At 41.3% G+C, this 27,130-nt stretch overlaps 1 protein-coding gene across 1 annotated transcript in view; it reads right to left on the bottom strand.

Annotated features, from left to right (window-relative positions):
* KIF13B (kinesin family member 13B) overlaps positions 1-27,130 on the bottom strand; it is a 125,589-nt gene that overhangs the window by 20,860 nt on the left and 77,599 nt on the right. The window contains exons 18-35 of the mRNA XM_058801254.1: positions 26,629-26,791; positions 25,477-25,623; positions 24,886-25,035; positions 24,144-24,272; positions 22,567-22,737; positions 21,441-21,598; positions 20,317-20,449; positions 18,253-18,387; positions 15,579-15,608; positions 14,952-15,051; positions 14,512-14,638; positions 13,170-13,225; positions 12,084-12,208; positions 10,811-10,987; positions 9,238-9,330; positions 7,873-8,025; positions 6,464-6,541; positions 5,922-5,975 (exon numbers count right to left, since the gene is read on the bottom strand). Of these exons, the coding sequence (XP_058657237.1) occupies positions 5,922-5,975; positions 6,464-6,541; positions 7,873-8,025; positions 9,238-9,330; positions 10,811-10,987; positions 12,084-12,208; positions 13,170-13,225; positions 14,512-14,638; positions 14,952-15,051; positions 15,579-15,608; positions 18,253-18,387; positions 20,317-20,449; positions 21,441-21,598; positions 22,567-22,737; positions 24,144-24,272; positions 24,886-25,035; positions 25,477-25,623; positions 26,629-26,791 (2,179 nt within the window). The remainder of the gene's footprint in view (positions 1-5,921; positions 5,976-6,463; positions 6,542-7,872; positions 8,026-9,237; positions 9,331-10,810; positions 10,988-12,083; positions 12,209-13,169; positions 13,226-14,511; positions 14,639-14,951; positions 15,052-15,578; positions 15,609-18,252; positions 18,388-20,316; positions 20,450-21,440; positions 21,599-22,566; positions 22,738-24,143; positions 24,273-24,885; positions 25,036-25,476; positions 25,624-26,628; positions 26,792-27,130) is intronic.

Genomic DNA, 27,130 nt, shown 5'->3' with positions numbered 1-27,130 from the left:
AAGAGTTTTGCTGTGGTTGGTGCAAAATCTGGATTTTATTGTACACCTAAATTTTGCTTGTGTTTTGAAAGACATAACAGCAAGAGAAATACTTTCACAGTAAAAAGGTGCAGGAGTTACAAGGGATGGAAGGACCTGATGCATCCTAGACCATAAGTTTAGTGTATTTTTTCCTGGAGGAAGAGGGGGAAAATGTGCTTTTTCAAGAAGCTCCCACTGCTGGATGCAAGGAATTAATCTGACCTTGAACATAAAAATAATGACAGGCAGCCAAACTAATCTTAACTGGAACTTGAAGTCATGAATGTTTCACAAATAATAAATAAGCCAGGATAGGAGGAATAGATTTCTCCACTGGGTTGAAGGTCATGGTGAGCAGCCCAGGGCAGGAATCATTTCCATTTGGATCTATAAGTCAGTCCCAGGGAAGCTGCTCCTGCTTTGAATAGCAAGTAACCTCACTTGGGCAGAGCAGGGCCCGTCCTCAGCCCTCCTGCTCCGGGTGCTGCAGCTGGGAAGACAAATTTGGGATAACTGGGAAGACCAATTTGGGATAACTGGGAAGACAAATTTGGGATAACTGGGAAGACAAATCTGGGATAACTGATGGATGTCTGAGGTCACTGAGGCATCATCCTGGAAGTGAAGCTGATGGAGGCCAGCAGGAGTTTGTTAATCTGCTGGTTTTGAGGACTTTGGTGTTTAAACCCTTCTTGGAAGCTTCCTGCTCTGCCCATGCTTTTAAACCTCCAATTCCAGCATTATCTTTGACCTGCAACTCATTTATGTCTTACACACGTCCAAGAGCCATGTCTGAGGCTGGAAAATTCCACAAAATGCTTTTTTCCTATTCCTCATCCCCAAACTCTTATTTTTAATTTCATTTTGGCTTTTGTGTTTCTATTAGTGCAGATTTCTCTCAGCTTGCCTTATCATGTGCAGAGATTAATAAAAAATTAGAATACTCAAACCAAATAGCACAAGAATCAAAATAATCTTGAAATATTGGTTTTGTTGCCTCCTGGCCTAGTCTGCCATCAGCCTGGTTGATGTTGGCACTGGATTAGGAAAAACAGCTATGGAAGAGTGAAAAGCAACTGAAAGCTTCATTTTTGGAGAATATAAAGCTTGATTAGTGATCCTTTTGGATCTTGGGAGAGTGATCCACTTAAATATAAATGGATCAAGGTGCCACATCTTGAGCCAAGCCCAAGTGCTCCTGGAGGCCACAGAAAAAGAAACAGAAAGAATATTACAAATACTCAAGAGTATTGTAGCTTACTAGAACAGGGACTCAGTGCAGGTAGAGCAACTAAACAATTTTCTGAGTCATGATCTGTTGAGTCAGAAGTGCCCTTCACTGGCTGTTCCAAAAGCAAAATGGTTTCAAGCAATATCTTGACTTTCTAGCCCTGTTTGGGGAATGCTGAAAAATGGAGTAGGTAAGGACCAGCAGAACCCTTTCAGAATATTCATCCTGCACAGAAAGAATGGCAGCATTTGGTGACTTTTTCTGTAGCAAAAGGCTTTTTTTTGTAGGATCTTTTAGAAATTTTGCTTTACCTTTGATACTATAGATGACCACATTTTCTAAGTAATTTTAAGTGCTTTGCCAGGAGAAACAAAATGAAGGTCCTGGGAACAGGAATGAGAAAAGGATTTGTGTGGTTGTTTACTTAGGGCATGTCGGGTTTTTGAATTGCATTTCCTTTGGAGTGATCAGTTTTAGCCTGAGGGTCAGATTTGGGACCCTCAACTCTGAGATGACAACAAACCATCAAAATTAGGTTAATCAGGGCAACAGGTGCAGAAACATTTTGAAAAAAAAATACTGGAGAAGTTTCTACTGTGCAGAGGGAAAAGGTAATTCATGAATGATTTTACTACGCTGTATTGAAAGACAACCCATGTCAATCTCACTAAAATAAAAATAAAAAGAATTATAAACTATATTAACTTGATGAAGTTTCCAAGTTTCCCATCTGGATGTCATCCAGCACTCCCCTGTGTTGCTTTGTGCACCACTACAAGTTTTAAGTTTATTCTTATTATTTTTCAAGTGCTGTGAATCTCTTCTCTCTCAAGAAGGGTGGTGAGAGAAAGAGAGGAAGCTTATAAATCATTTGCCCAGAGGAGTCATCATTTCATGAATATATTTGCTCTCTGCCAAGTGACCAAACAGAGGTCAAGTGATTTAATTTAACAAATCCAAGCAGCCACCAGAAGAATGCACGTCCCTTGATGTGTTTTAATGCTGTTTATAAATGGTTTATTTTTATAAAACCTTCTCCTTCTTCTCCTCTGCCTTTCCTTCTTCCACACATCCTCCATGAAAAACCCCAGGGGATTTATTTCATGCACAAAACCTTTAGGGCAGGTAGGGATGATCACTACCTAAGTCATCTCAGGCTTTACCTGACAAATCTTTCCTTGAAGTTGACAGACCATTAAAATGCAGCCACTGGGTAAGAGAAATGAATAATTCTTGTGTTTTATTATTTCAGCAGTTCAGAAAAGGCTCGGGAAAAGGTGACCATGGAGCACTGGGACACAAGCAAACAGCTGGGACACACAGCTGGGACAAAAGGCACTTGTTCTCATGAACAGCAGGATTATTCAAGTTCAATTTACAATTTGATGGAAAAAACTCTGGTTCCCAGAAAAACCTGAAGGTTTAACGGCATCATCTTGTCTTACTTGGAGTTTGAGCTACAAATCCTGGGCCTTTGGGAAAGGAAGGACAACTGTCCAAGACAAAATGGTTCTTGTCAGAGGTGTTTTAAGAGCAACTTGTGATATTTTTCATCAATATGTGATTTAGTCTGATCTGTGAAACACCTCAAGGTGCCTTCCATTCATTGTGCCTCTGATTAATCCAGATTAGTCAACTCAATTTTCAAATTCTGAATTAAACTGAATTAAATTAAAATAAATTTCCAACAAAAGCCCCCTTGAACATGAAAATTCACCCCCTGTATCTGATATCAAGACTAAGATACTCAATACCCCTGCATCACTTGATGTGCAAGGAGAAATCAAACTCATCTCAGTCTCTCCTATCCACAGCTGCAGTGATAACAGGAGTAAAAATTGCCTTTTTCTCATTTAAGCAAACAGACAGAACCTAGAGGTTCAGGTCAGTCCTGCTGACAATATGAAAGTCCATAAAACTCTTTTGAAGTAAATCCAGAAATTAAAAATTCCCAGGAATGCAGAGCTCAGTGTGAGCCATCCTGCTCCCTGGAATCTCTCTGTGCCCTCAGCACACTGGGATACTCTTTAAAATGCTTTATTCCCCAAAATGTGCCAATCCCACACCTCTGCTCCAGCCCTGGAGAAGAACTTTTCCAGCTCTTCAGGAGGATGTGACCACCCATCCACGTTTTTACTGCCAAAGTCTGCAAGATGAATCCATGCCTTAAATCTTGAAATTTCTAAATTTCTCAGCTTGCCTGTTGTAGTTGTACTGACACCATCTTTAATTCTTATTTCAATTCATATAATATTCTTGTTTAATACTTTCTTTTTTTTTTTTTTTTAAACAGGGGAATGAGTCCTGGCTCTTCTGAGTGATGGAGGATGGAATAAATCCCAAATTTTACCAGCATGGATGGTGCTTGACATAGAGGAATGAATGAGACTCAGGAGCCCTTTCCACAAAGCTAAAAATCCATGGTAAAGGCAGCAGGGATGCAAGGAACAATAATTGGAGAGAGAAATAGAGAAATGGAATAAAAGTTAAGGAAAGAAATATTCTAGAATGTGCAAAATATTCTGCACCCAGTTCAGGTGTTGTTACTGTCCTGTGACTGCTTTCTCCTGTGATACATAAAATCACTTGTTTGGGATTGGCTTATTATAATAAACAACACCCAATTCCTGGTAAAATAACAATAAAATTACAATCCATGACTGCTGGACAAGACTTCTTTGCCACCAAATTTCTCATCAAGGAAAAAACACATCCAGATTAACCAAAACTCTGCCTGTCAAGCTCTTCTCAGGTCCTTTATGCTCAACTGGACAGGACTGATCTCACCTGTGAGCTCTGTGATGTCCAGGTGCTACAGGGATATTTAAGGATTTGTTAAATATTTCACTGGAATTGCAAAAGCTTTTGCTCATCTTCTTATTGAAACTGGATCAAGGCACGACAGAATAGTCTGGGTTGGGAGGGTTTAAAGATCACCAAATTTAAATTTCACTTTCTGCCCTGGGCAGGGACACTTCCACTAAGCCAGGCTGTGCCAAGCCCTGCCCAATGTGGCCTGGAACCAGAGATCCCTTCCAAACCAGAATTCCCAGCTGGGGAGGTCCCATCTCCATGTCCTGAGGAACAAGTGCCTTGGATTGAAGCTCACTGCAAGCCAGGGGAGCAGCTCCACCACCTCAGCTCCACATTCCTGCAGCACAGAGTCTCTGGCAGCAGCTACAGCCACGGCCAAGAGCTGCAAAACCTCATGCAAACCACTGCCAACAATTCCAGCTAACCAAAGCTTGGGACAAGGGGTCATTCCTCTGAGAGCACTACCACAAAACTAAGGAAAAGCATGTTTTCCATTGGCTCAGTTATTATTACAAAGTCATTTGTTCAGAGAAATCAAGAGTTGCTCACACTGAACTACAAAAGCCATAAAGGCTGAGCAGGATTTGAGAGAAAGTCTCAATGTTTATCTCATCTCCAGGCTAATATTCACTGGCAGATATTTAGATATTTGCTTGCTTTCATGTCTGTTTTTTTCAGCTGAGAGGGAGTTATTTCTGAAATGACTTCACCCTGTCCAAAAAATCTGTGAGAGATGGCACTGAACAGCTCCAGCTCTGTAAGAACCCATCAGATGCACCCAAGGAGAAAAGTTCTCTGCTTTGTACCAGTTCACACTGCATTAATGACAGCATTTCAATGGAAAAACTCGTTTGCTCTGTGCTATGCAAATGAGGCACCACCAGCAGCATCTTCAAAGCAGAAAATGAAAGCGTGTGAGTGAGCAAAATCAACTTTATAGTGAGATAAAAATTATTATCCCACTCATTAGGTGGACCTAATGCATTACCTCTGCTGGGACCTTTGGACTCTGAAACATGCAATGAAAGAAATCATTGAGGGGAAGGGAGGAGAAAAACAGAAATCATTAAGAATCCTAATCTTTAATTTTTGCTTTAAAAACCTTACAGTATTGAAACACCCCACAGTTCTCTCCAAGCAGAAGTTGCTACAAACACTTTATCACCTGCACATATTTTAGCATTCTCTCCATGGATCAGATGTAGCAGATTTAGCAACCAATGCTAGAGCACTACATCAAAATTCTATTATTCTGTGCAACTGCATTATGCATTAAAATGCCTTGTCACCACCAGATTCTCCCCCTCAAAATGACTCCACGCTTGCTGGGCAGAATATCTATCAGGAGGAGATCCTTCAGTTGATCTAGGATTTGGAAAATAAGCTTAAATTTAATTTTTTCACCTTTTAAAGGAATGCTTTGGGTCTCTAGTGGTGTTTTTAGACGGGCTTTAGATGTTTAAAATGGGCTGAATTATAACCCACCACAAGTTTAGGACCACAGGGAGGTCAGGAACTTTCTTCACAGCCTTTATTCTCTCTCTCTGCTGGACTTGAACTGAAATATGGACCCAAAACTCTTCCTTTCTCCCACAATTTTTCCCTCCACCCAGGTGAAAGCTCTGGAGAAGTTTTAAAGCTGGAAAATGCTCATGAGCATCCCACAGAGGCTGGGACAAGAGCTGGGAACTTCCCCAGAGCAGCACATCCAAACCTATTTCTGCCCCAAGGATCCAGGAGCACTTGGGGGTTGCCCATTTTTCACAGATATTTCCCTTTTATGCTCCTAATCACTGGTAGAATAGAGAAATTTCCTTTTTATCCCAGTTTTCCCAGGAGATCTGCAGATACTCACCCTGTTACTGCTCAGGTTATAAGGGGGGGCTAAATCCTGGCGGCTTGCAGAAAGCTGGAAGAGTTAAAAGAAGCAGAATTATTTCTTAACAAGAACTTTAAAAAATTTCGTAACTATGCCTCTTGGCTAGTAAGGCTGAAAACAAACAGTTTTGTGGTTAAAGCAGAAACAAAATCCAAGAAATTAAAGGTGAAAATTTAATTCTTGACCTGGGAGGAGCCAGAATTTGTCATTAGTTTGATTACTAGTTCTATCAAATGATTTCTTTCCAAATTTTGGGTAGAAGTCTCATTTTTATGCACAACACTGGTACAAAGCTTAAGTTCAGCATATACTTGTAATTTGTTTTCAAATCTTCTAAACAAAATGAGAAAAAAAAATCCTTCAACTTGGAAAGGAAATGAAAAATCTCCATTGTTCAGGGGGGAAAAGAAAACAGCACAGAGGGGTCAAAAAGAAGGAAATTCATTGCTCTATTCCATGACTCCAGGACCTGAGAATGAAGGGTGGAGTTGCTGGAGATGCCAGCAGGGAGAACTCACCCGATTCACGTTGGGGGAGCTCAGGCTCCTGCGGTAGAGTTTTCCTTTCCCCATCAGCTGCTCCTTTACAGCAACTTCCTGGCAGTCACAGAGAGCAAAAATAAGCAAATAAGTGTATTTGGCAAGAATTAAAGCTCTGAGCATCCCAGGATAGCTTTGTCTACACAAGTAAAATGTTTCTGAGCTGCCTTGTGGCACTGGATGATGTCTGTAAAGTTTACGCGGCTAAAATTATGAATGGATAAATTTTAACATCTGGTATTTTGCTGATTGGCACGTGTAGGATTTTGCAATCTTGATTCCAGGAGATGACAGAGATGCAAAGACTGAGATTCTCTTTCCTAGCTGTGCTCCTATTTTAATCCTTTAAACTAATTATAAATGACAGGGAACTTGCTTTCAATATTTAAAGTGCATCACACTTCCCTGTGAATTTATAGTGGGCAGGCACAAGCTCCAGCTTGTTTTGCATAACTTTTCTCTTTGTGCTTGCATAATTTATATCCAGGAGAACAATTTTCAACAAATGTTTTTCTCTCCTGTATTTTTCCTGATAAACAGATCAAGTTATAGTACTTAAAATTAACCCAATCAATGTCTTTTTTTTTTTATTGGCAGGATGGCTTTGGTGAATTCAAAGTAGAATGTGGGCAAAATGACAAAAATTCTACTGGCAATTGCAGAAACTATTGGTAGAGCTTCAGAAAGCAGAAGCTTGCCACAGACATGTTTTATGAAAAATCCTTTCCTTAGGATTTTTTCTGCTGAGAAGCTGAGAGGCCTCAGGAGAAATGTAAACAATGATTATATAATTATAATTATATAATTATTATCTGCTGTTTTGGAATGCAATAGGTGCATCTTTGATTGGTCTCATGTGGTTGTTTCAAATTAATGGCCAATCACAGTCCAGCTGTTTGGACTGTCTCAGTCAGTCACAAGCCTTTGTTATCATTCTTTTTCTATTCTTAGCTGGCCTTCTGATGAAATCCTTTCTTCTATTCTTTTAGTATAGTTTTAAAATAATATATATCATAAAATAATAAATCAAGTCTTCTGAAACATGGAGTCAACATTCCCATCTCTTCCCTCATCCTGGGACCACTGTGAACACCACCACAAAAGCCAAGGCCACACAACTCCTTTTCCTGAACCAGAATTAGCAATGAACAGCCTTAAAACCAAACCAAGCCCCCCAGAACTGAGCCCTGAGCAGGGAACTCCCATCCCCATCCATGCTGGAGCTGAGCCAGGACATCTCTGCTCCCCTGGGTCTTTGCCACAGGCCCACTTTGGGAGGCTGAGGTGTGCACTGGGGTGGATTTTGGGGTTGTTGGGTGGTTTGTGTGTGCTCAGGAGGGTGTTTGGATGGCACACAGTGTTCTCAGCACTCCCTGCTGCAGCCAGACCTGGCGCAGCCGGTCCAGGGTCAGGATGTTCTCCACGGCCAGGACGCTCCGCAGGTATTTCTCAATGTAGGCTTCAGAGTCAGCTGATGCTGCGTCTTCCACATTTGCTGCCATCCTGGCCAGTGCCTCCCTCTCCTCAGCCCCTTGAGCATCCTGGGGAGGCAGAAAGAGAGGGCAGAACTTGAAAATAAAACCAAAATTTCCCATGTCACTCCCAGAGAAAATGCATTTTTAAACCACACGGCACCAGCTCAGCAGTGTGTGTCATTAAGCTCAGAGGCAGATGAGAATCATGAGAATAGTTTAGGTTGGAAGAAACTTTAAAACTCATCCCATTCCACCCCCTGCCATGGGCAGGGACACTTTCCACCATCCCAGGTTGCTCCAAGCCCTGTCCAACCGGGCCTTGGACACTTCCATGGATGGAGAGTCCAGAACCTCTCTGGGCTTCGCTGCCTCACCACCTTTGGATAAAAGGATTTTTTCCAAATATCTGTTCTAAATTTCTTCCTAATACCTATTCTAAATTTCTTCCTAAATATCTGTTCTAAATTTCTTCCTAATACCCAATCTAAGATTCTGATCCAAATAAACACCTTGTGCCATGCAACCTGCACAGGTGCTCCTGCCACTGTCACAGACAACTCAAGCTGTATGTGGTTATTGTTTTGAGGCTTTTTGGGTTCTTTCTGAGAGTCTCACAGCAAGACATTGCCATTAATTAGCAAAAGGGCTGCATTCAGATATTTCATAATTAAAAAGTGCTTGAGCACATTCGGGGCGTTATCTAACCTGAGAGGAAAACAAAATTTCAAGTGAGCTGCAAGAAGAAAAAAAAATAGAACATTGCTTGAGAAGCATTTCAACACAGAGAGCAAAATGCAGCAGAACATGAAAGAGCCAGGCAGCAATCAGAGTTTTGGCTCTTCATGTGTTAATGTTTTCACAAGTGCCCTGATAGAGCATCTCTTTGGAAAGAAAGGATTAGCATCTAACTGGGAATATGCTCAGGAATCAAGAGTTGCATAAAGACATTACTGAGAAAAAGCCACTTTGTTATTTTTTTCCACAGATTCTCGTGCTCCCCGCAGCAGGCACTTCACCTGCCCATTTTTCCTCCCTCTTTCCCCCCCCCCATCCCTCTTCAAGGACCTGAGCAAATAGATGCTCACTCAACAAAATCCACAGTGACACTGATGAGACAGAGGCTGCTGCTAAGTCACAGCATGCAAAGGAACAGGCTCCATCTTTTACAAACCACAGTTTATGCTGGCAGCAGCAAGAGCCAGCACGCTCAAAATGAGGGGGGAAAGCACAAAACTGGAGGCTCTTGGCCAATTTGAGACACTCTGGTTCCTTCCTCACCTCTGGAATGTTTGAGACTATCTCAAAAGTGACGCCACAGCCAGGGATGGAACTTCGGGGGGACATTCTTCGGAGGAAACTCTGTGCAAAACCCTGTGGGGGAGGAAACATGAGGAAAACGTGGATTAACAGATTCCAGCTGAAATAAACATGAGGAAAATGTGGATTAACAGATTCCAGCTGTGGATTAACAGATTCCAGCTGAAATAAATGCAGTTCACAATGAAAGAAGCCCAAATTCCAAAGTCTAACTTATAAAGAGCCAAAGATTTCAACTTGAGAAAAAAATAATTTGCTTGCTTATTGTGGATACAGAGAAGGAGTCCCTTCCTTGCAAGGTGACTGTTTCACCAAGCATCAGCTGCTTTTAGAGGTGCTTTTTTTTTTTCCTGACAGAGCCCTAGGTGACTTGTCTTGAATATTGACAAGTACAGACATTAAATTCTTGACCAAAGAGATCGTTATGAAGAATGATTTAAGGGGCATGGTCATTGTTTATGCTGACTTGGCGCCTTGCAGGGTTAAGAACTGGACTGTTGAATTAATGCAGAGATGAGTCATTCAAAGATGCTGCTGAGACAAACTCCCAGGAAAGGTTATTGACGGAGGTTTTTCTAAAAACAGGAAGAAAGCCAAAGATTCTGTGTCGGAAGAAAGTAAAAAAATGGCACTGACTAAATCTGTAGAAAACAGAATTGATGAAGACTTCACCCGATTGTGATTATTGGCACATTCAATTGATCTGTTCAATACAGTCTCCCATTCCACATGACAAGAAATTCACTGCTCTTCCCTTGCTGAGAAAAAGCTTCTGCCTGATGGAAGCACCAAGAACTGGGGTTCTACTTGCAGCACTGGGAGTTGCCTTCAGGGTTTCTGGGTGTGACCACACCTCTTCCCTTTGCTCTCGCTTCAGATTTCAACTACAGATGTGCAACCAGAATAAAAATCCAGGCTTTCTGCTTTGTCATTATCACTGCCAGGGGAGGCTGGATTCCCAGACAGTGCTGAACAAACTCCTTCCTCCCCCATCAGTCTCAGGATTTATATTATTTTCAGGGCATGATGCTGCAAATGGAATGACAACTTCACTGCTTGCCGTTTATCAAACACCCTGCTCTTACCTACACATTATTGTAAGAACACCAGCTGGAAAGCATAAAGGACCAAAAGTGATTAACTCTGGTGAATTAACACAAGGGATCTCTCTTCCAACTATTCCTAGGTGATTTCTAAATACCTGGAGGTGTAAATATAAATAATTAGGGCTAGGGAAACACACAAGTTCCTTTATACAAAATACAAACTCCGACCTCAGGAGAAATTAACTCTTCTTCTTTTTCCAATGAGAAAGCACTTCGTGGTTAAGAGAAAAATGAATTTCTCATATTTAGATGCCTTAAAAAAACAAGCTGTGTCATCATCCACCACACAAGGGATACCAGGAAAACAACTTGGCAGCTCAAAGCCTTGCTGGGCGCCGCTGATCCGGCGCCTCCACCCAGGCTGAGATGGGGGCAGAGAGGAGGGAATGTGAGTCCTGGGAGGCTGGGAAGGGCTGCAGGAGCTGTACCTGTCTGCCATAGACGTTGACACAGATGCGCTTGCGCAGCACCAGCTGCATCTCTGCAGGGTGGCTGAGCTGGACAGTGGCTCTGACAATCAGGTAAACCCTCTCCTCCGCCGCCGTCCCCTTGCTGAGCTGGATGCAGTCGTGGACCGTGGAGTCCCACGAGGCTTCTGCTTTCACCTGCAAAAAGGGTGGGGGGGAAAAAAAAATAAATGTATCCTCTAATAAGCATAATTAGGTGTATAATTAACTGCAATTAATTAAGCATAATTAGCAAAAATACATAATACATAAATTTTGAGAGTCGGCTTCTCCGTTTCGCTCCCTGTGAAGAAAAAAAATCCCTGCACTTGAGAAGAGGCCATTTAAAAATCAAGATCAGTTTGCCAAATGAAGATGTTGGGATTAAAAATGCCAACTTGCTCAAACTCTGGAACATTTCCTCTTGAAAAAAGATCTTTGAATACCCAGGATCATTGCAAATAAATTATAAAATATGCAGAAGTGCAGGACCGTTTGGCCTAATTTATTAAGATAAACCAAAGAGCAACAGAGATTGCAGTGGAAATCTTCCATCACACCACAAAATTCTCCTGTCTGTATTTGAGAAATAACTTCACTGAAGCCTTTCTAGCAATGCAGCAAAAGCTGGAATTTTTCTTCTTGCATGTTAAAATATAAGTATTAATGAAGATTTAAATGGTTGATCTTCAAGCCATAAGAAAAATGGCCTGGTAGCCAAATTTCCAGGCTCTAATACAAATCAGGACCAAAAATATCCCTAACAGAAGTACCAGGAATAAAGCTCCTTTTAAAAACAAAAAAAAATCAGAGAAAGGAGCAAAATTGTAAGGAATAAGTCAGAGATTCTAAAGTTAATAGTAGAAATTATAAACCAACAATTGTAAAATTGAAACTATGAGTTATGTGGCAAAATGGAGGATAATGAATGTAACAATGCAGAGGTTAAAATTTTAACAATTAAGACTGATTGTTTTTTCAGCTGGGGCTTTTGTGCTCTAATTTGCTCAGGGATTTTGATTTGTTAAATACAAACTGAATCTCAGGTTTTTGGGATGAAGGAAGATCCTTGAGTTTTACTATTTTCCAAATCATGGTTATACTTCCAGTGAATATTCCTTGAAAAGACAGTTGCTCACAGGAGAAACAAGTGCTGTATCATTTCTATGACATATTTGATGTATTATTTTCACATGTGGACATATAAAAAGAACAATTAAAAGACTGAAATTCCCTGGTCTGCAGCTTCCCTTACCTCACTGTCGTGATGCTTCACAATCTGCAGCTCAAAGAATTCCTCCTCCTCCTCTGCCACCAGAGTGGCATCCCAGCCTCCTGCCTCTGGGTCATCCAGGTTATCCTGGGAGCTGAAGTCATCAGCTGCAAACAGGAGGGGATGTGGAGGGTGAGGAAACACAAAGAAATCACCCTTTTTAAAAAGCATCAGCAAGTCAGGAATTCACATTTTCATCCCCAGCTCCCCACCTTGGCTACTTAGACCTCACCCACAAAATTAAAGCTGAATTGTTCCACTTAAAAAAAAATATCCAATTTCTATACAGAAAATGGGCACAAAGATTTGGGGACACAGACTCCAAGGTGCCCAATAAAGGGCAGGAATCTCCCCCTGTGGCAAACACCCCTTCCTTGCCCACAGGTGGATTTTCAGCACTGAGCTCATTTGGCATTAAATATGCGGTGCTGCTAAGATAAACTGCTGGTTGCACAGGAGAAAACACAGGACTTTTAGATCATGATTAAACAAACTCTAAATCTGGGTTTTGAGAAGCTCAGCCTGTCCTGCCTGCAGTCCCTCTCCATGAATTATTAACCAGCTGCTCTCTGAAGCCATTGGATCCATGGATGTGCTGTCCCAGATGGACAAACCACCAGTGTCAGAGGATTGCAGCCCAGGTCACCTCCCAACAGGCTGAGTGTCACCTCCCCTTCTCACCTGACCCCTCTCATCCAAATGTTAACCCTCTTTTAAACATCCCATCAAGGATTTATTTAACTGATTGCTCCCTGGATGTTTTTGGGGCTTTTTGGTTCCAATTTCCCATCTTTGGTAGGAGCATGTGAAAAATACATTGTTCAAACCGGATCTTGCATTGGGATGCACTGAAACATGGGATTATTAAAACCCTGTGGTTCCTTCCATACATAATATTTTTTATTTTGAAATATTAAACAATATGTTTTAGGAAAAACAGACACTTCTCCAATTAATCCACCTGCCATTCCAGGCATTTGTTAATTTTAAGCTTGCTTCAATTCTGAAATATCACTGGCTGGACAAAGTTAGTTTCCAAATTACTCTGCCATCTTAAGGAGCACTTACCATTCAAGTCAAGGAATATAACAGGAATGTGAGTTTCCATACCAGCCACAGGAGTCCTAAAATACAAAACAGGGACAACGGTGGCATTTAAAGTAAGAGAGATTTACCCAGCACACGTCCCTGGTGGTCCAAACCCCCAGGACATTGCATTCAGTCTGCAATCTTTAGACCATTGATAACCTTGGCAAACCTCTTTAGTTTAATTTACTGCTGCAGATTCCAAGAGACTCAAATAAATTAGTATTTCTTTTATATCAGCTCTCTTAGAATTATTATCTTCTTTGACCTCTGCTTTCTGAAGTGTTTCCTCTCTCCTAAAAGCTAATAGCAAAATTAAGTTTATTTACTCTGACACATTCATTCATGAAATGCAAACCTCTCTACTTCAGTGATGACAGGGAAAATGGGGCATCAGAAAAGCCACTCTCAAAGTTTGTAAACTAACACTGATGCTGCCATTCCACACAGTTATTACTCTTTCTTACAAAACACATATTGAGCCAAAACTGATGAATTTATAGTGAACAAGAGTCTCGTAATATATAAAGTGCTTGAATCATACTCAACATTTTCTCTGGTGCGAACCAGATTCTTCCTGGAGCAAGTTTCCTGCAGCTCCCCTGTTTTCAAACCCAATGAAACACACTGATGTGAAAGCTATGTGTTTTCACTATGAACTTGATATTTTTTTTATGTTTCAGAAGCTCTGACAAACTTCAGCTTCAAACTCCATGACACTCAATTCCATCAATAAATATTGTTAGAGGCTTGCTCAGCGAAGATATTCAGGAAGTTTCAAGCAACTGAAGAAGAGTTTGAGATGAAACAACCCCAAATCCTTATCTGCAGTTGCTGCTCACAGCTGATCCAGCACAGCAGTCTCAGTCTAGTGCTCTCTACTATTTTTAATGTTCAGAAAATTACATGGAACACTTGCTGACTAAACAGAGTTTGTTCTCAAACCAGGAGTGCAACAAAATGCTCCTGGAGATGCAGTTTTATGATGAGAGGGCAGCCTTTTAAGTGAATGAACTAGGTAGTTAACATATTAGCTAATTTTTTTAAATAGCAAGTGCAGTGGTAATAAATATTGATTCCTTTTTTTCAGAAGGTTATAATTACACCCTGATCAATAACAGCATCGTTTACCAAACAGCATTTTTGGATTTCAGAGACACAACTTGATAAAATAATTTAAGCAAGAGGCCTAATTTTAACAACTTTGCTCATTCAGGGTACAGAGGCCAGATTGAGGAGAGAGAAAAAAAATGGCCACAATCCAAAGGCAGCAATGGGCTTTGCATCATTTTTACATCCCTCCTCTGGGAATGGATGTTCCTACCACTCTGCTGGAGCTCCAGGGATCCCACTGCCAGCAGAAGGAACCATCACAGCATTCCTTTCTTCTGTGAGGGTCAGCCTCATCTCCAAGAGCTGAGCCTCCCGATCCGCATCGTCCTCGGTTTTATCTGCAAAGAGTCAGGAGGGCAGTCAGGACAGCAGAGCAGCTCTGAGAGCCTCTGGCACATGGCAGGGACTTTGTACCCCCCATGAGAGAATAAACCTGCTCTGCTCACAGCCCAGCACACAAAGAAACACCTCAAAACAACAAATAATTTCATAGAGGCTTCTCCAGCTTTAACTTCACCCCCGAAAAGCAAATTAGTGCTGAGTTCAGAGATCCAACTCTTCATGGACATCTTTTCTAAATGTGACAACATATTGAGATAAAGAGTGTGTGCCCATCTCTCAACCTTTTGCCTTTAGCAGCATTTTCCTTACCAGGCTTCCCCACGAGTTTCTGCAGCTGCTGATCAAGGTACTCCTGGCGCTTTGTTAAGGCACAGAGCCACTTCCGACGGAGCCTCTCCAAATCCCTGTCCTAAAAAGGGGGAAAAAACCACATTAAATATTGCCCCAGGAAAGCCAAAGTTTCCTGATTGTGGTTTCCACATTTTCTACAAACCCTTCTGCTCATCCTACACTCAAGCAGAAGATGAAGCACATCCAAACCCTTCAACTTTACAGATCTTATTTGAAATATTTTTGCTTGCCAACTCTTTAGGCTTTTTTTTCTGTACTACCCAGCTGAAAAAACCCTTCATTTTACACAATTTTCTGCCCTCAAACTACTCCAAAACTCATTAACCACTGGAGCTGGAAATCCCAGTCCTCACCACTCCCCACAGTGTTTAGCAGCCTCATGTTAGGAATCCATCCCTACCCCACATCATCCCACTCTTATGGCATCTGCAAATGTGCCCTTAAAATGATTTTTTTTCAAGTGCTCATGTCCTTTAAAAAAAACCCCAAAACACCTGAGTATCCCTAAGAACATTCAGTTCTTCCTCTAATATGCTTTAATCTGAAAACTTCTGCATTTGTAGGAGAGAATTTTAATTTTTTTACCTGATAACTGTCCATTTCATCCTCTTCTTCCTAGGCCAAAACACAAAAAAGCCATTAATTTTTTTTTTTTTGATAGCAGGAAACATAGTGAATGCAAAAGGTGTAACTATTTTAAGCAATATTAACAGTCTTACATAAAAATAAAAGTCTGAGGTTAGCAATGGTCACAAAATTAAAACCCACTGACATCCCAAAGATTCACTGATATCATCTCATCTAAACACCAACCAGAACAATCCAATAATTATAATGGAAAAATTCACAGTAATGTTAACTATCAGAAGTCTTAATAATTGAAATAAAGTGGAATACAAGAAAGAAACAGGAGAAACACCTTAAAACCTGCTGATGCTGCGCAGCAAAGAAAAATAGTGTTTTACCTCTAAGACTTAAATGTTTCAATAAGTGCTGAAAAAACAAAGTCTGGTATAGAATCCCAGAACTGTTAAGGCTGAAAAAGATTTTTAAGACCATTGAGTCCAACCATCAACCAGCACGGTCAGCACTGAATCTCATGTGCCAAATCCACAGGTTTTTTGAATACTTCCAGGGATGGGGACTCAACAACTGCCCTGGGCAGCTGTGTCAGGACTGGAAAACCCTTTCCATGAAGGAATTGTTCCAAATATCCAACCTGAAGCTCCTCTGGCATAATTTAAAGCCGTTCCCTCTCATCCTGTCCCTGTTCCCTGGGAGAAATCCCAATCCCACCTGGCTGCCCCTTCCTTGTCAGGGAATTCCAGAGAGGAAAATTCCCTCCTGAGCCTCCTTTTCTCCAGGTTGAGTTCCTTTCCCAGCTCCCTCAGCCTCTCCTGGCGCTCCAAACCCTTCCCCAGGTCCATTCCCTTCCCTGGACATGCTCCAGCCTCTCAGGGTCTCTCCTGTCATGGGGAGTCCAGAAATGCCCCCAAAACTGATATGTGTCCAAATAATTGAAAGTAACTTTGCTGCAAAGGAGAAGAACTGTAAAAATCTACTGCAATTATTAGGGAATTAAACAGCAGCCACACCAGGAGTGACAATGCAGACTTTAAACTTTTTATTCCCATTCTTTTCCCACCTTTAATTCTTGACCTTCATCCCAAGCAGAGCCACTTGCAATGAGCACAACTGCTCCTCCTCCTCACAGGGAATGGAAAAGGAATGAGGGCTCCAATCCTCAAGGAGTTATTACTTAGCTAGTTAAGCAAAAATGAGCCACCAGAGCCCACTTTTCTACCTTTATCATGAAAGCAAAAACTTAGCTAAGCTAAAATTAAAAAGCCACAGAGAAGAGGAATTTCCTTAGTTCAAGGTCTTTAGAAAATCTTTCACATTCCAGAGACAGCTGATTTACCTGAGATAAGAGAAATGATAATGAGGGGACTAAAATTCCAGGTGCTGATGTCCAAAGCCTATTGTAAGCAACAGGTCTCATAAAATCTGATTTTCACAATGGCCCCTTCCCATGGGGGTTATCACTGTCAGGCATAACTCACTGGTTTCTCTCTCTCTCAAGCTGGGTTGAAGTCTTTCTCCTTGACAGAATGTACTCTTTTGGGGACTGACAGCTCTTTGGGATAAGGAACTGGTCAGTGGATCAGGAATTCACTGGGGAAAAAATAAGGAGAGGCACACAGGATGCTCCCTTGGGAATTCTCCCTACAAAACAGGCTGAAGGGGGCACTTGTGGGTCAAGGCAAAACTGCAAGAATCAATCATGCTGTCCTAGGAGAGAAACTTCCTCCATTCAGGAATTTCCTGGCTTTATGGGAAGGAAATGTGGGTATCAGGGGCTGCTGTGATGGAAAAACTGCAGGGAGAGGCAGCAGGAGCATCATGGGGAATAACAGGAACAATCTACCTAGGATGCTGCAGAAAATGTGGAAAAAATTCCCCTTTTTGTACCCCAGATACACAATGGGAAAGGACTGCCCAGGTTAGGATACAACAGAAACCCCCAAGTACTTCAGAGCTCAAAGGAAAAGCCATCCTGATTAAGCAAAAAAAGGGAGCAGACATGGATTGGATCATACATTGTCAATAGGGTAAATATTTTGGGACATCTCCTACTTTTCCTACTTAGCAGGCCTTGTCTCAAATCAAACAAGTTCAGAGACCTGTTCTGCTGCACCAGATTTTGGCTTTGCCAGCTCCAGGGAGTCACTGAATTCTCATTTATCTGTTGAGGTGGAAAAAGTCAAAGTGCACCAGTAACTCACAGGAGCACCGCAAGAAGACAATCCCTAAAAAGAGAGGGATGCACATGGGGTGCAGCTTGTATGAGATTGTCCAAGAACTGCCCAACATCTGCTGTGGGCCACAAGTGCTTCCTGTAATTCTACCATTTGGCATTTGACACTATTCAAATATACACTGCACTGATTTAATTTTAATTTTTAATTTGAATACTTTAAATTAATTTTTGTTTTGAATACTTAATATTGCTTTCCATGTCTAATATTTGAAGTAAAATCTACACAAAAAACTCCTAATGTATTTTAGGAATATCTGCATTTTCTTTTCTTCTTTGAGTGTGTTGAGGCTGTGCTGCTTTCAAAGATAGGAAAGAACCCCAACCAGAACCAGAAGAGACACAAAACATCTTAAAAATGTTATTTTTGCCATGGGAAATTATTCCTTTGATGCTTTCCAGCTCCTGGAAATAGCTGACAATAACTATTCAGAGTTTTACCTGATAATTTTGTGACTTGACATGTTTTATTTGAACACAGCCAACACCAACAGATAATATGGATTCCTCCATCAGTGGCAAGGTCCCAGATTCCTGCACAGATTTCACTTCAACCTGGATTCGTCGAGATTGCCCCTGGCCAAAAAAGAACAATTTGAAATGCTTGTTTAAAAAAAAAAAGAATATAAAGTGCTGAAAGTTTGAAAGTTTAATTCCAGAGAGACCTCTACTGGCAGCCATTGGCAAGCAGAATTAATTTTTTTTTTGGGAAGAACAAAGTGCTGCAATCCCAATGACCCAGTGGTTAAGAGATCCCCTTCCTGTTGCAATTTATGAATTTACAGAGAAAAATAAAAGTTCAGCATTCAGCAGCTCCCCAGTTTATTTTTCTCAAGGGTTTTCAAACATAACCTCATATGATTTTATATTTAATACTTTTGAAGGTAGAAAATGGGATCTTCTTCCCACCTATAAAAGGGGAGAGCAAATAGTCCAGTTTGGTGAGCTACTGGAATTTCAGTGAACTTTTTCTGGCTCTGCTCTCCTTGGCTGAAAATTCTGATTCACTGATGGTATCAGCGCAGCAAAGCATCTGCTCTTTACAAAAACTGTAAGGGGAAAAAAGGTAAAAAAAAAAAAAAAAAAAAAAAAAAGAAAATTAAAATAAAAATCAAAGGAGTTGGTGAGGTCAGAGGAGCAGCCTGTATCTAACTTTTACTGATTCCTGGTGTTCTTTGGGCAGCAGCTTATCACTAGCTCATCATTTCAAAAATGTGAGCTGCTCAGTTAAGCATTAACAATTTAAAGCAGGTAGAATTCAAACAACAAAGGAGTGTTTGGCTGGAAGGATCAAATATAAGAGAACTCTTGGACCTCTTTAAAAAATGATGACGTTCAATGGAGACTGAGGTCCCTTCTGCCAGGTACTGGTACAGGACAGAGAAAAAGGTAACAAGGAGTGCTCTGATCACCTTTAAGCTGAGTCTCCTGCTTTACTTCTGTTTTCCACAACATCACATTTTGCACCTAAGCTTGACACTTCCTTGGACACCTTGGCCACCCAAAGCAAAGCTCTCCAGGTGTTTTTTGCACAGCTGGAACCCTCACCTGTCTGAGCTGGAAGATGTCTCCTGAATAAAGGATTGTTTCACTGGAAGGATCAAATAAAAGAGAATTCTTGGACCTCTTTAAAAAGTGATGAAGTTCAGTGGAGACTGATGTCCCTTCTGCCAGCTGCTGGCACAGGACAGGGCACAGGACAGAGCAAACAGGTTACAGGGAGGACTTTCATCACCTTTAAGATGAGTTTTGCTCGGTCTCCTGCTTTCCATCTGTTTTCCACAACATCACATTTTGCACCTAAGCTTGACACTTCCTTGGCCACCCAAAGCAAAGCTCCCCAGGTGTTTTTGGCGCAGCTGGAACCCTCACCTGTCTGAGCTGGAAGATGTCTCCTGAATAAAGGATTGTTTCACTGGAAGGATCAAATAAAAGAGAACTCTTGGACTTCTTTAAAAAGTGATGAAGTTCAGTGGAGACTGATGTCCCTCTTGCCAGGTGCTGGCACAGGACACAGCAAAAAGGTAACAGGTAAGCTGAGTGCTCTGTCTCCCACTTTACATCTGTTTTCCACAACATCACATTTTGCACTTAAGCTTGACACTTCCTTGGTCACCCAAAGTAAAGCTCTCCAGATGTTTTTGGCAGAGCTGGAACCCTGCCAGTGCCACCTCACCTGTCTGAGCTGGAAGATGCCTCCCATTCTGCCTCCTGAACAAAGGAGTGCTTGGCTGGAAGGATCAAATAAAAGAGAACTCTTGGACCTCATTAAAAAATAATGAAGTTCAGTGGAGACTGATGTCCCTTCTGCCAGCTGCTGGCACAGGACAGAGCAAAGAGGTTACAGGGAGGGCTCTGATCACCTTTATGCTGAGTCTCCTGCTTTCCATCTGTTTCCCACAATTTTGCACCAAAGCTTGACACCTTCTTGGACACCTTGGCCACCCAAAGCAAAGCTCTCCAGGTGTTTTTAGCACAGTTGGAGCCCTGTCTGTGCCACCTCACCTGTCTGAGCTGGAAGATGCCTCCTGTGCTGACGTCCTTGGCAGGGGTCACCTCCACTGGGCAGTACTCCCCGTTCTCATTGAGCTCCAGGATCTGCACCCACAGCTCCACTTTGCGCGTCACCTCACTCCACCTGCAGAACAAGTCATGGACTGGGTTGTTTCTTCTCTTTGGATGTTTTGGTTTTTTTTTCCCCCCAAAAAGGAATTAAAATATCAAAATACTGAGCTTACAGTGCAGACTGAAGTAGCAACAACTGCTGCAATAAATGCACCATTTGTGAGCACACAGGTAGCAGCTGTGCAGAGCTTCTAAATTTTCCTGGCAGCTATTTTAGTCAAACATCAGAAATAAGCCTTTTCCTGATTCCAATACAAAGCCCAATTCCACATTTAAGCTCTGGTCTCAACTCCTGCCACAGAAGCTCAGTGTTGTCAGGGCAATCAGGCTGAGATGGAAGACAGAGGAATGAAATATGACATTGTCTCACAAGCTATCAAAATTCAGAGCACTTTCCTGACCTCCTTCATATCACTGCCTTCTCTTCAACTCTTTCCAGAGCTTAATAAGAAGCAGCCATTTTTGTAGAACTTCAAAATTAAAAAGGATAGAGGTGCTCACTACTTAGCTGCCAAACATAACCCACTATTTTAGAGCACCCTTTTCCTCTTTGCCATATTTCCCTGGCTTTTATTTTAAATTTCCTTACATGCAGCTTAATAATTAATATAAGCTTAAGCTGCAAGTAAAAAGAGAAGTAACTGCCAATAAATTAAGGTGCAGAGCTGCCTTCTGATTGAAGAGGCAAAACAACTCATATTTAAGAAAATGCTACTACAAGATTGCTTTGGGGACAACAAATGGTGCCAGCAAACAAAAAGCACCTCCCTGCAGTCTGAACTACCATAATATTGCATATTTATCCAAATTGAAGTAATAAGGAATAAAACTTTTCCAGTGGCAGCATTACAGGGATGGCATTTCATAGCCAGGAATGAATTGGAGTCATCCAGAGGCCTTCAGTTCAAAATCTGACTCTTTACCCCAAACCTGCTTCAAAACTGAGCACCTCAGGTGGTGATTTTTCCCAAACTCCAAACCAGAGATTCATTTCCCACACGTACCTGTCCCGAAGGCTGCGTGTTTTGGCTTGAATTATTCCCAAATCCCACAGGGCTGGGTTTTTTCGGTCCCCACTCTGCTTGTGCCCATAAACTTCAATGGCCAAAGCACCATCATAAAGATGTTCCATGAAGTCTTCAGAAATATTCACAGAAACCTCCTGGAAGGGACAAATCAGTTGGTAAGCGTGACTACACGACTCAGGCTGGGAGATTTTACTGCCCAGACTTTAATAAAAGCATTTAGTAAAATTAAAATCCCCCTGGTTCCCAAGACACAATCCAGGGGAAAGGAATTGTTGGATCAGTTTGTAAAATCAGGAGGCCGGTCAAAGGAATGTGATTTTCCAAAGATTAAAGTCTATAAGGAGCTGGAAAATGACCACAGGCTGTTGCAAGCCCTGAGCCAATGGCTCAGAAAAAAATCAAAGCATATGCTGCAATGCTTCAGAATCAGAAAATCAAAACTCATCAGAAGGTGTTACATCCATTTCACAAATGGGAAGAGGAATAAATTGCCCAGTGTGATAAGAAGTGATAGAACATGATGACAGCTGGGGTGATTTGGCTGAGATTCATCCAGCTGACTGTAGGTGTCTCTATAAAATGCTCAGCTGCTCCAAAGCCAGTGGGAAGAAAGAGTCTGTCCTAAATAGTCTGTTCTGACCTCTAACAACCCAACTTCAGCATCTACAGCAGCCCCACGTCCCAGAATTGGGACATTTCTATTCATTTCATCAGAGTTTAGAGTGATCACCTCAGTTAATGACATCATGTAACGTCAGATAAATATCCCTCATCCACAGGTGAATTTTACTGTGGATAAATTCCAATATTAGTTTCTCAGATGAAGTCATGTTTTTCTTTATTAACCCACTTCACCTTCAGTGATTTTTGGACAAATGAACAGTGCAGAAGAATCAAACTTAAATGGACTCTGAAGACATTTGAATTCCTATTAAAAAAAAAATTAGTGTATCAACATAATGAAATTAAAAATGGTATTAGAGCATCATGAAATAAAATGTGAGAAAAGAGGCAGATAAAACTGCTACACAAACTAAAACAGTTTTTTTTTTTTTTTTTGCCTGCCTTACAGTTTAATGAATAAAACAGAAAAAGAAATTACATTGCAGTGGTCAAAGACAACCATGCACCGTGGCTCCTTGCTGACGGAAGACTGGGAAGGATCCACCTCAGGTGCAACAACAACTGGCTCCACTTGATCCCAGAATGTGTATTTGCAGAACACAAAGTTGGACAGGTGCTGTGGCAAACCTGTAGCCTGAAGTATTTTAATCTGGAAAGGAGGTGAGAAAGAAATGAAAAGCGCTTATTCATCAGGCACGGAATTAAAAACATCACCTAGCAGAACAATGCTCCACTGCAAAGGATAAAAAAATTAAGAACATAAATAAAAAAATAAGAACAGCAAACCAAAAACAATTTAGCAAAATAAAATTTCTGCACTGATACTCATTGGAGACAATGTTTGGAGTGCAGCAGCTGAGGACAGTCACTAGATGTCACCAGGCTCATATTTCCTGGAAGGGACATTCTGCTCATTTTTATTGGTGAAATGCACCAAACCCATTGCAACTGAAGAGGAATACAATAAAAATCTCATTTTTCCAGTGGCTCCTTTATGCTCCAAAAATCTTGGGTTTAAGATACTACTTGTTCTTATTCTGTGATGCTGGAAATAACCTAAAATGAACCCCAAAGAAAGCAAAATTAACCTGTCCTCTCATCAAATCAATGCCAAATAGAAACAAAATGTTGTGAATTCTCATTCTGATCTAAACAAAGCCATGATATTCACCATATATTTAATAAACTTTTATTCTCCATTTGTCAAATTAAGACCAAATGAGTTGGACTTCTGCAGTATGACCCTCAGGATTAGGCAGGAGTATTTTTTGCCAAAAATGCCCCATCCTGCTTGTAAGCACTGGAGCTCTATGGGACAGGATAAAAAGTGGGGGGAAAAGAACACAATTTCTCCCAAACTGTTCATATTGTCCAGAAGTCAGCAAGGCTGGGGACCAGACCCTCTAATGTTTTTTGCCTTTCTTTTCTTACCTGTAGCTTGTAGTTTTACGATCACTGCTAGTAAATACTTCCTATTAATTTTCTTCTTAAATCTAACAGTAATAAAAGCTGTTAACACACACAGTACACATTAACATACAGTTATTGTAGTATTAATATTATAATAGTAATATTATATTAATAAATAAAATATCTTAATATTAATATGTTATAATATTATAATATTTAACATACAGTTAAAACACACTGTACGTATTTTACAAAATATTTAATATTCAGAGAAAGAAATATTGAGAGAAACAGAAATATTAAGAGGCAATGATTCCTAGAATGATGGGAGTTTATCTCCCATCTCTTGACTGGATTCTGCAGTCATTCTTGATTCTGCAAGATATTCTTGAATTGGATATTGAAGTGCCAATCCTAATACAAAGACCTTCTCTGGATTCCAATAAAATTCCTGGGGCGAGCCTTTGGCATATTAATGAAAGGAACAAACCCCAACTAATTATCTTGTGTTACTTCAGCCATTCCAGAAACAAAATAAGGTTACAAAGAGAAGACATCCAATGTCCAGAAGCCAAGGATTTCTTTCTGAACTCAGGATGGGAAGAGAAAAGGCTGCTCAGAGGTTGGGAGACACCTGGAACTCACCCTGCAGACAAGTTTTCTCTCTGGGATGTCATTTTCATTGGAGTAGTCAGGGCTGTCCTCACCTCCCACCAGCCTGTCATCGATTTCCCCGCTCACTCGAACAACTTCCACGTGGAGACGGCCTGAAACCTGGCAGGGCATGAGTCAGAGTTATGTGATGCCAGAAAACAGTGACAGGCTCACCCCCTCCCAGGCTGTAAGCAGCCAACACTTTATTCCTTTCTGCACTCTGCATTTGTTGCACCAAGTGAAGAACGCTGTGGAGCAAGGATCAAAAAGCCTTTGTTGCAAAAATCATAAAGAAATCAGACACTGGGGTGACTGAGGGAACAATTTCACCTTCAAACCAGTCTCTGGAGGGTCTGCAAAGGGCACACTTGATGCAGAGCACAGAGAATGGTGCCTGGTGTGCTCTGCTGCCTTTGAAGTTGTTCTTCCAGAATATATTTAAGAACCTATTTTCTTGATGGCAGGCAGTGAAACCAATGGAGCTATAGCTCATCCTAAGGACTTATTTTGGGCTATTTCCCTCTGGAAGCTTTCTCCTTTCACAATCACCTTGCTGGGATTGAGAACTGTCTGAAAACTGTAGTAAAATATTACGGGATTTACACAATTCCACACTGTTAGGAAAGACCTTGAGCACATGAAAGTGGAAATTATCTACTCCATGCTGGTAGTGAGATCCACAGGCTGTAATTAAAGAATGATTTTTAATTTTAGATTTTAAAGAACGACAAACCTCTCCCTTCTGATTGATGATTGGAACAGCATATTGAAGCTTCACATCATAGAACAGGCACTCAAGGAAAACATTGGCTACTCCAATAAGGCTGTGGTTCTCCTGCTCGTCATAGAAGGGATCAGCTCTCCTGAAATAAGCTCTCATCACCTGCAAGCAAATCCAGAGTCTGTCAGGAATCCAAACCTCCCAGGAAACACTTCTCAAAGTGTTGCACAACCAGCCCAGTGAAAGAAAAAGGGACTCAAGCAAGAGGCCAGATTAGATCAAGAAGATTGGAAATTAATTTTATTTTGGATAAGGCCTGTCCTGAGCAAGTCCTCCTTAACTTTGCCAGATTCCTGAACATTAACTGCTGTTGTGTCATCTGCAACCTCCTATTATGTGCTCCATTCCCTCACCAAACTATGCATGCAGGCAGGGATCAGAGTGACAAGATAAGGGTTAATTAAATGCTGAGCATCAATTCAGGACTAGGAAAAGCAAAACCTCAGGGAAACTCAGCTCTTTGCATATTCCCTCCCCACCTCCACCAAACAATCCTTCTGAAAATGTAACAGGAATGCAATTACAGGAGGACTTTTTACTTACTGGATTGTCTTCCTCACAGTCTTTCCACTCCTGGTAAAGGTCCCTCATATCTACCAGTCGATTTTCCAGCTTTTCCAGTGACCAGATCTGTTTGCCTTTCCCTTTCCTCCTCACCTGGATTGCAGGCTCACTGAGAATTGCACCTCTCTGTGAAACAATTAAAGGGATGCCAAGAAGGAATTACTGTCAAAACAGTGAAAAAAGAGTTTAAAACTAACACAAACTTGAGAATATCTTTGGGAAAAGCCTGTTCTTTTTTTTTTTTTTTATTCTGGCTTGAGCAGCCAAATCCAAGTGTGACAGGCTCTGAGTTCAGCTGTCACAGTGTATTGGTGCTCATTTTAACTGGACAGTGTAATCACAGCTACAGGCACTGGTTTCCATGGATTTTCACCTTGCATAAGTGTTAGAAATGGGAACATTTAAGTATTTCACAAATACCCTCAAGTTAGAGCAGGCCTGGAGCTCCAGCTAAAATTACCAATGCCTGCAACTTTCAACTAGTGCAGACACTTAACCCCCTTTATCATCCTGTCTCTGGATGTGTCTTCTCTAGAAGACTGCGAGAAAAACTTCTAAAACAACTGACAACAATTATAATCCTGGAATAAAATCCATCTGTCGTACTAAAGACAGTCTGAGTATCACCAAAATACTGATTTGGCTTCAAGAAATTACACCAGCTTTAGTTGTCAGCCTGAGACACAGAAGTCTGGGTTCAGATCCCTCCTTCCAAAATTTCTACGATGTCTAGGAACAAATAATTTAAATCCTCTCTGCTCCAGTTCCTCCCTCCATAATGGGGATGGCAGAATTTTCACAGCTCACTGGGATGATGCAAAGTCAAATGTCCATAAAGGGATGGTAAACACTTGCAACAGATGTTACCCAACCTGCAGAGACTTTGTCACTCTGCAACAGCAGCAAGTGGGAGCTTCAACACCAGGGGAAAGGTCTTGCACCCAAATATTTATCTTTTAAGGGACATGGTAAGATTTTCATGGTATAAAATAAGATAAGGATGTAGCAGAGATGTATTTAATGCACATTAGTGAAAAACTAACTCAACCATTAGAATCAGAGTAAAAGAAATCTGAACACTGAGGGACAAACTTACTAAACAACCATTTAATTCAGTCAGGGTGACTGTACCTTGCTGTTGGCATTAAGGCTTGAAGCTGGGATCTGGAGGGTCACTTTGTACTCTGTCCTCTTGTCCAGTTCCTCTCCAATAAAATTGGCTTCCCTCACGTACAGATTGGCTTTAACAATCTGCTCTCGCAGCTTCCTCAGGCTGTGGGTCAGCATTTCTTCCCTGGAACAACGGGAATGGGGAGACAGGGGAAATCATGAGGTTCATGAAAAGCAAAATAAATGGATGAGGAGGCAACTGAGAGCTTGTGGGTGAGGATTAAAGAGGGAAGGGACAGGTGACATTAAAGTGGGGCTGCTACAAATATTGGACAGGTGAGCCCCTCCAGAAAACCCAGGAGCAACCTCATGCTCACAAGCCCCGGACTTCAGCAGAACTTGTGCAAAGGTCTAGGCACTGCTGGAGAGGGACTTGGGACAAGGGATGGAGGGACAGGACACAGGGCATGGCTTCCCACTGCCAGAGGGCAGGGATGGATGGGATATTGGGAAGGAATTTTTG

Source organism: Ammospiza caudacuta, chromosome 3 (genome assembly GCF_027887145.1).
Source record: "Ammospiza caudacuta isolate bAmmCau1 chromosome 3, bAmmCau1.pri, whole genome shotgun sequence".
Classification (NCBI taxonomy): Eukaryota; Metazoa; Chordata; class Aves; order Passeriformes; family Passerellidae; genus Ammospiza; species Ammospiza caudacuta.
Note: the sequence above shows the minus strand (reverse complement) of the source record. Positions and strands in the feature narration are given on the sequence as shown.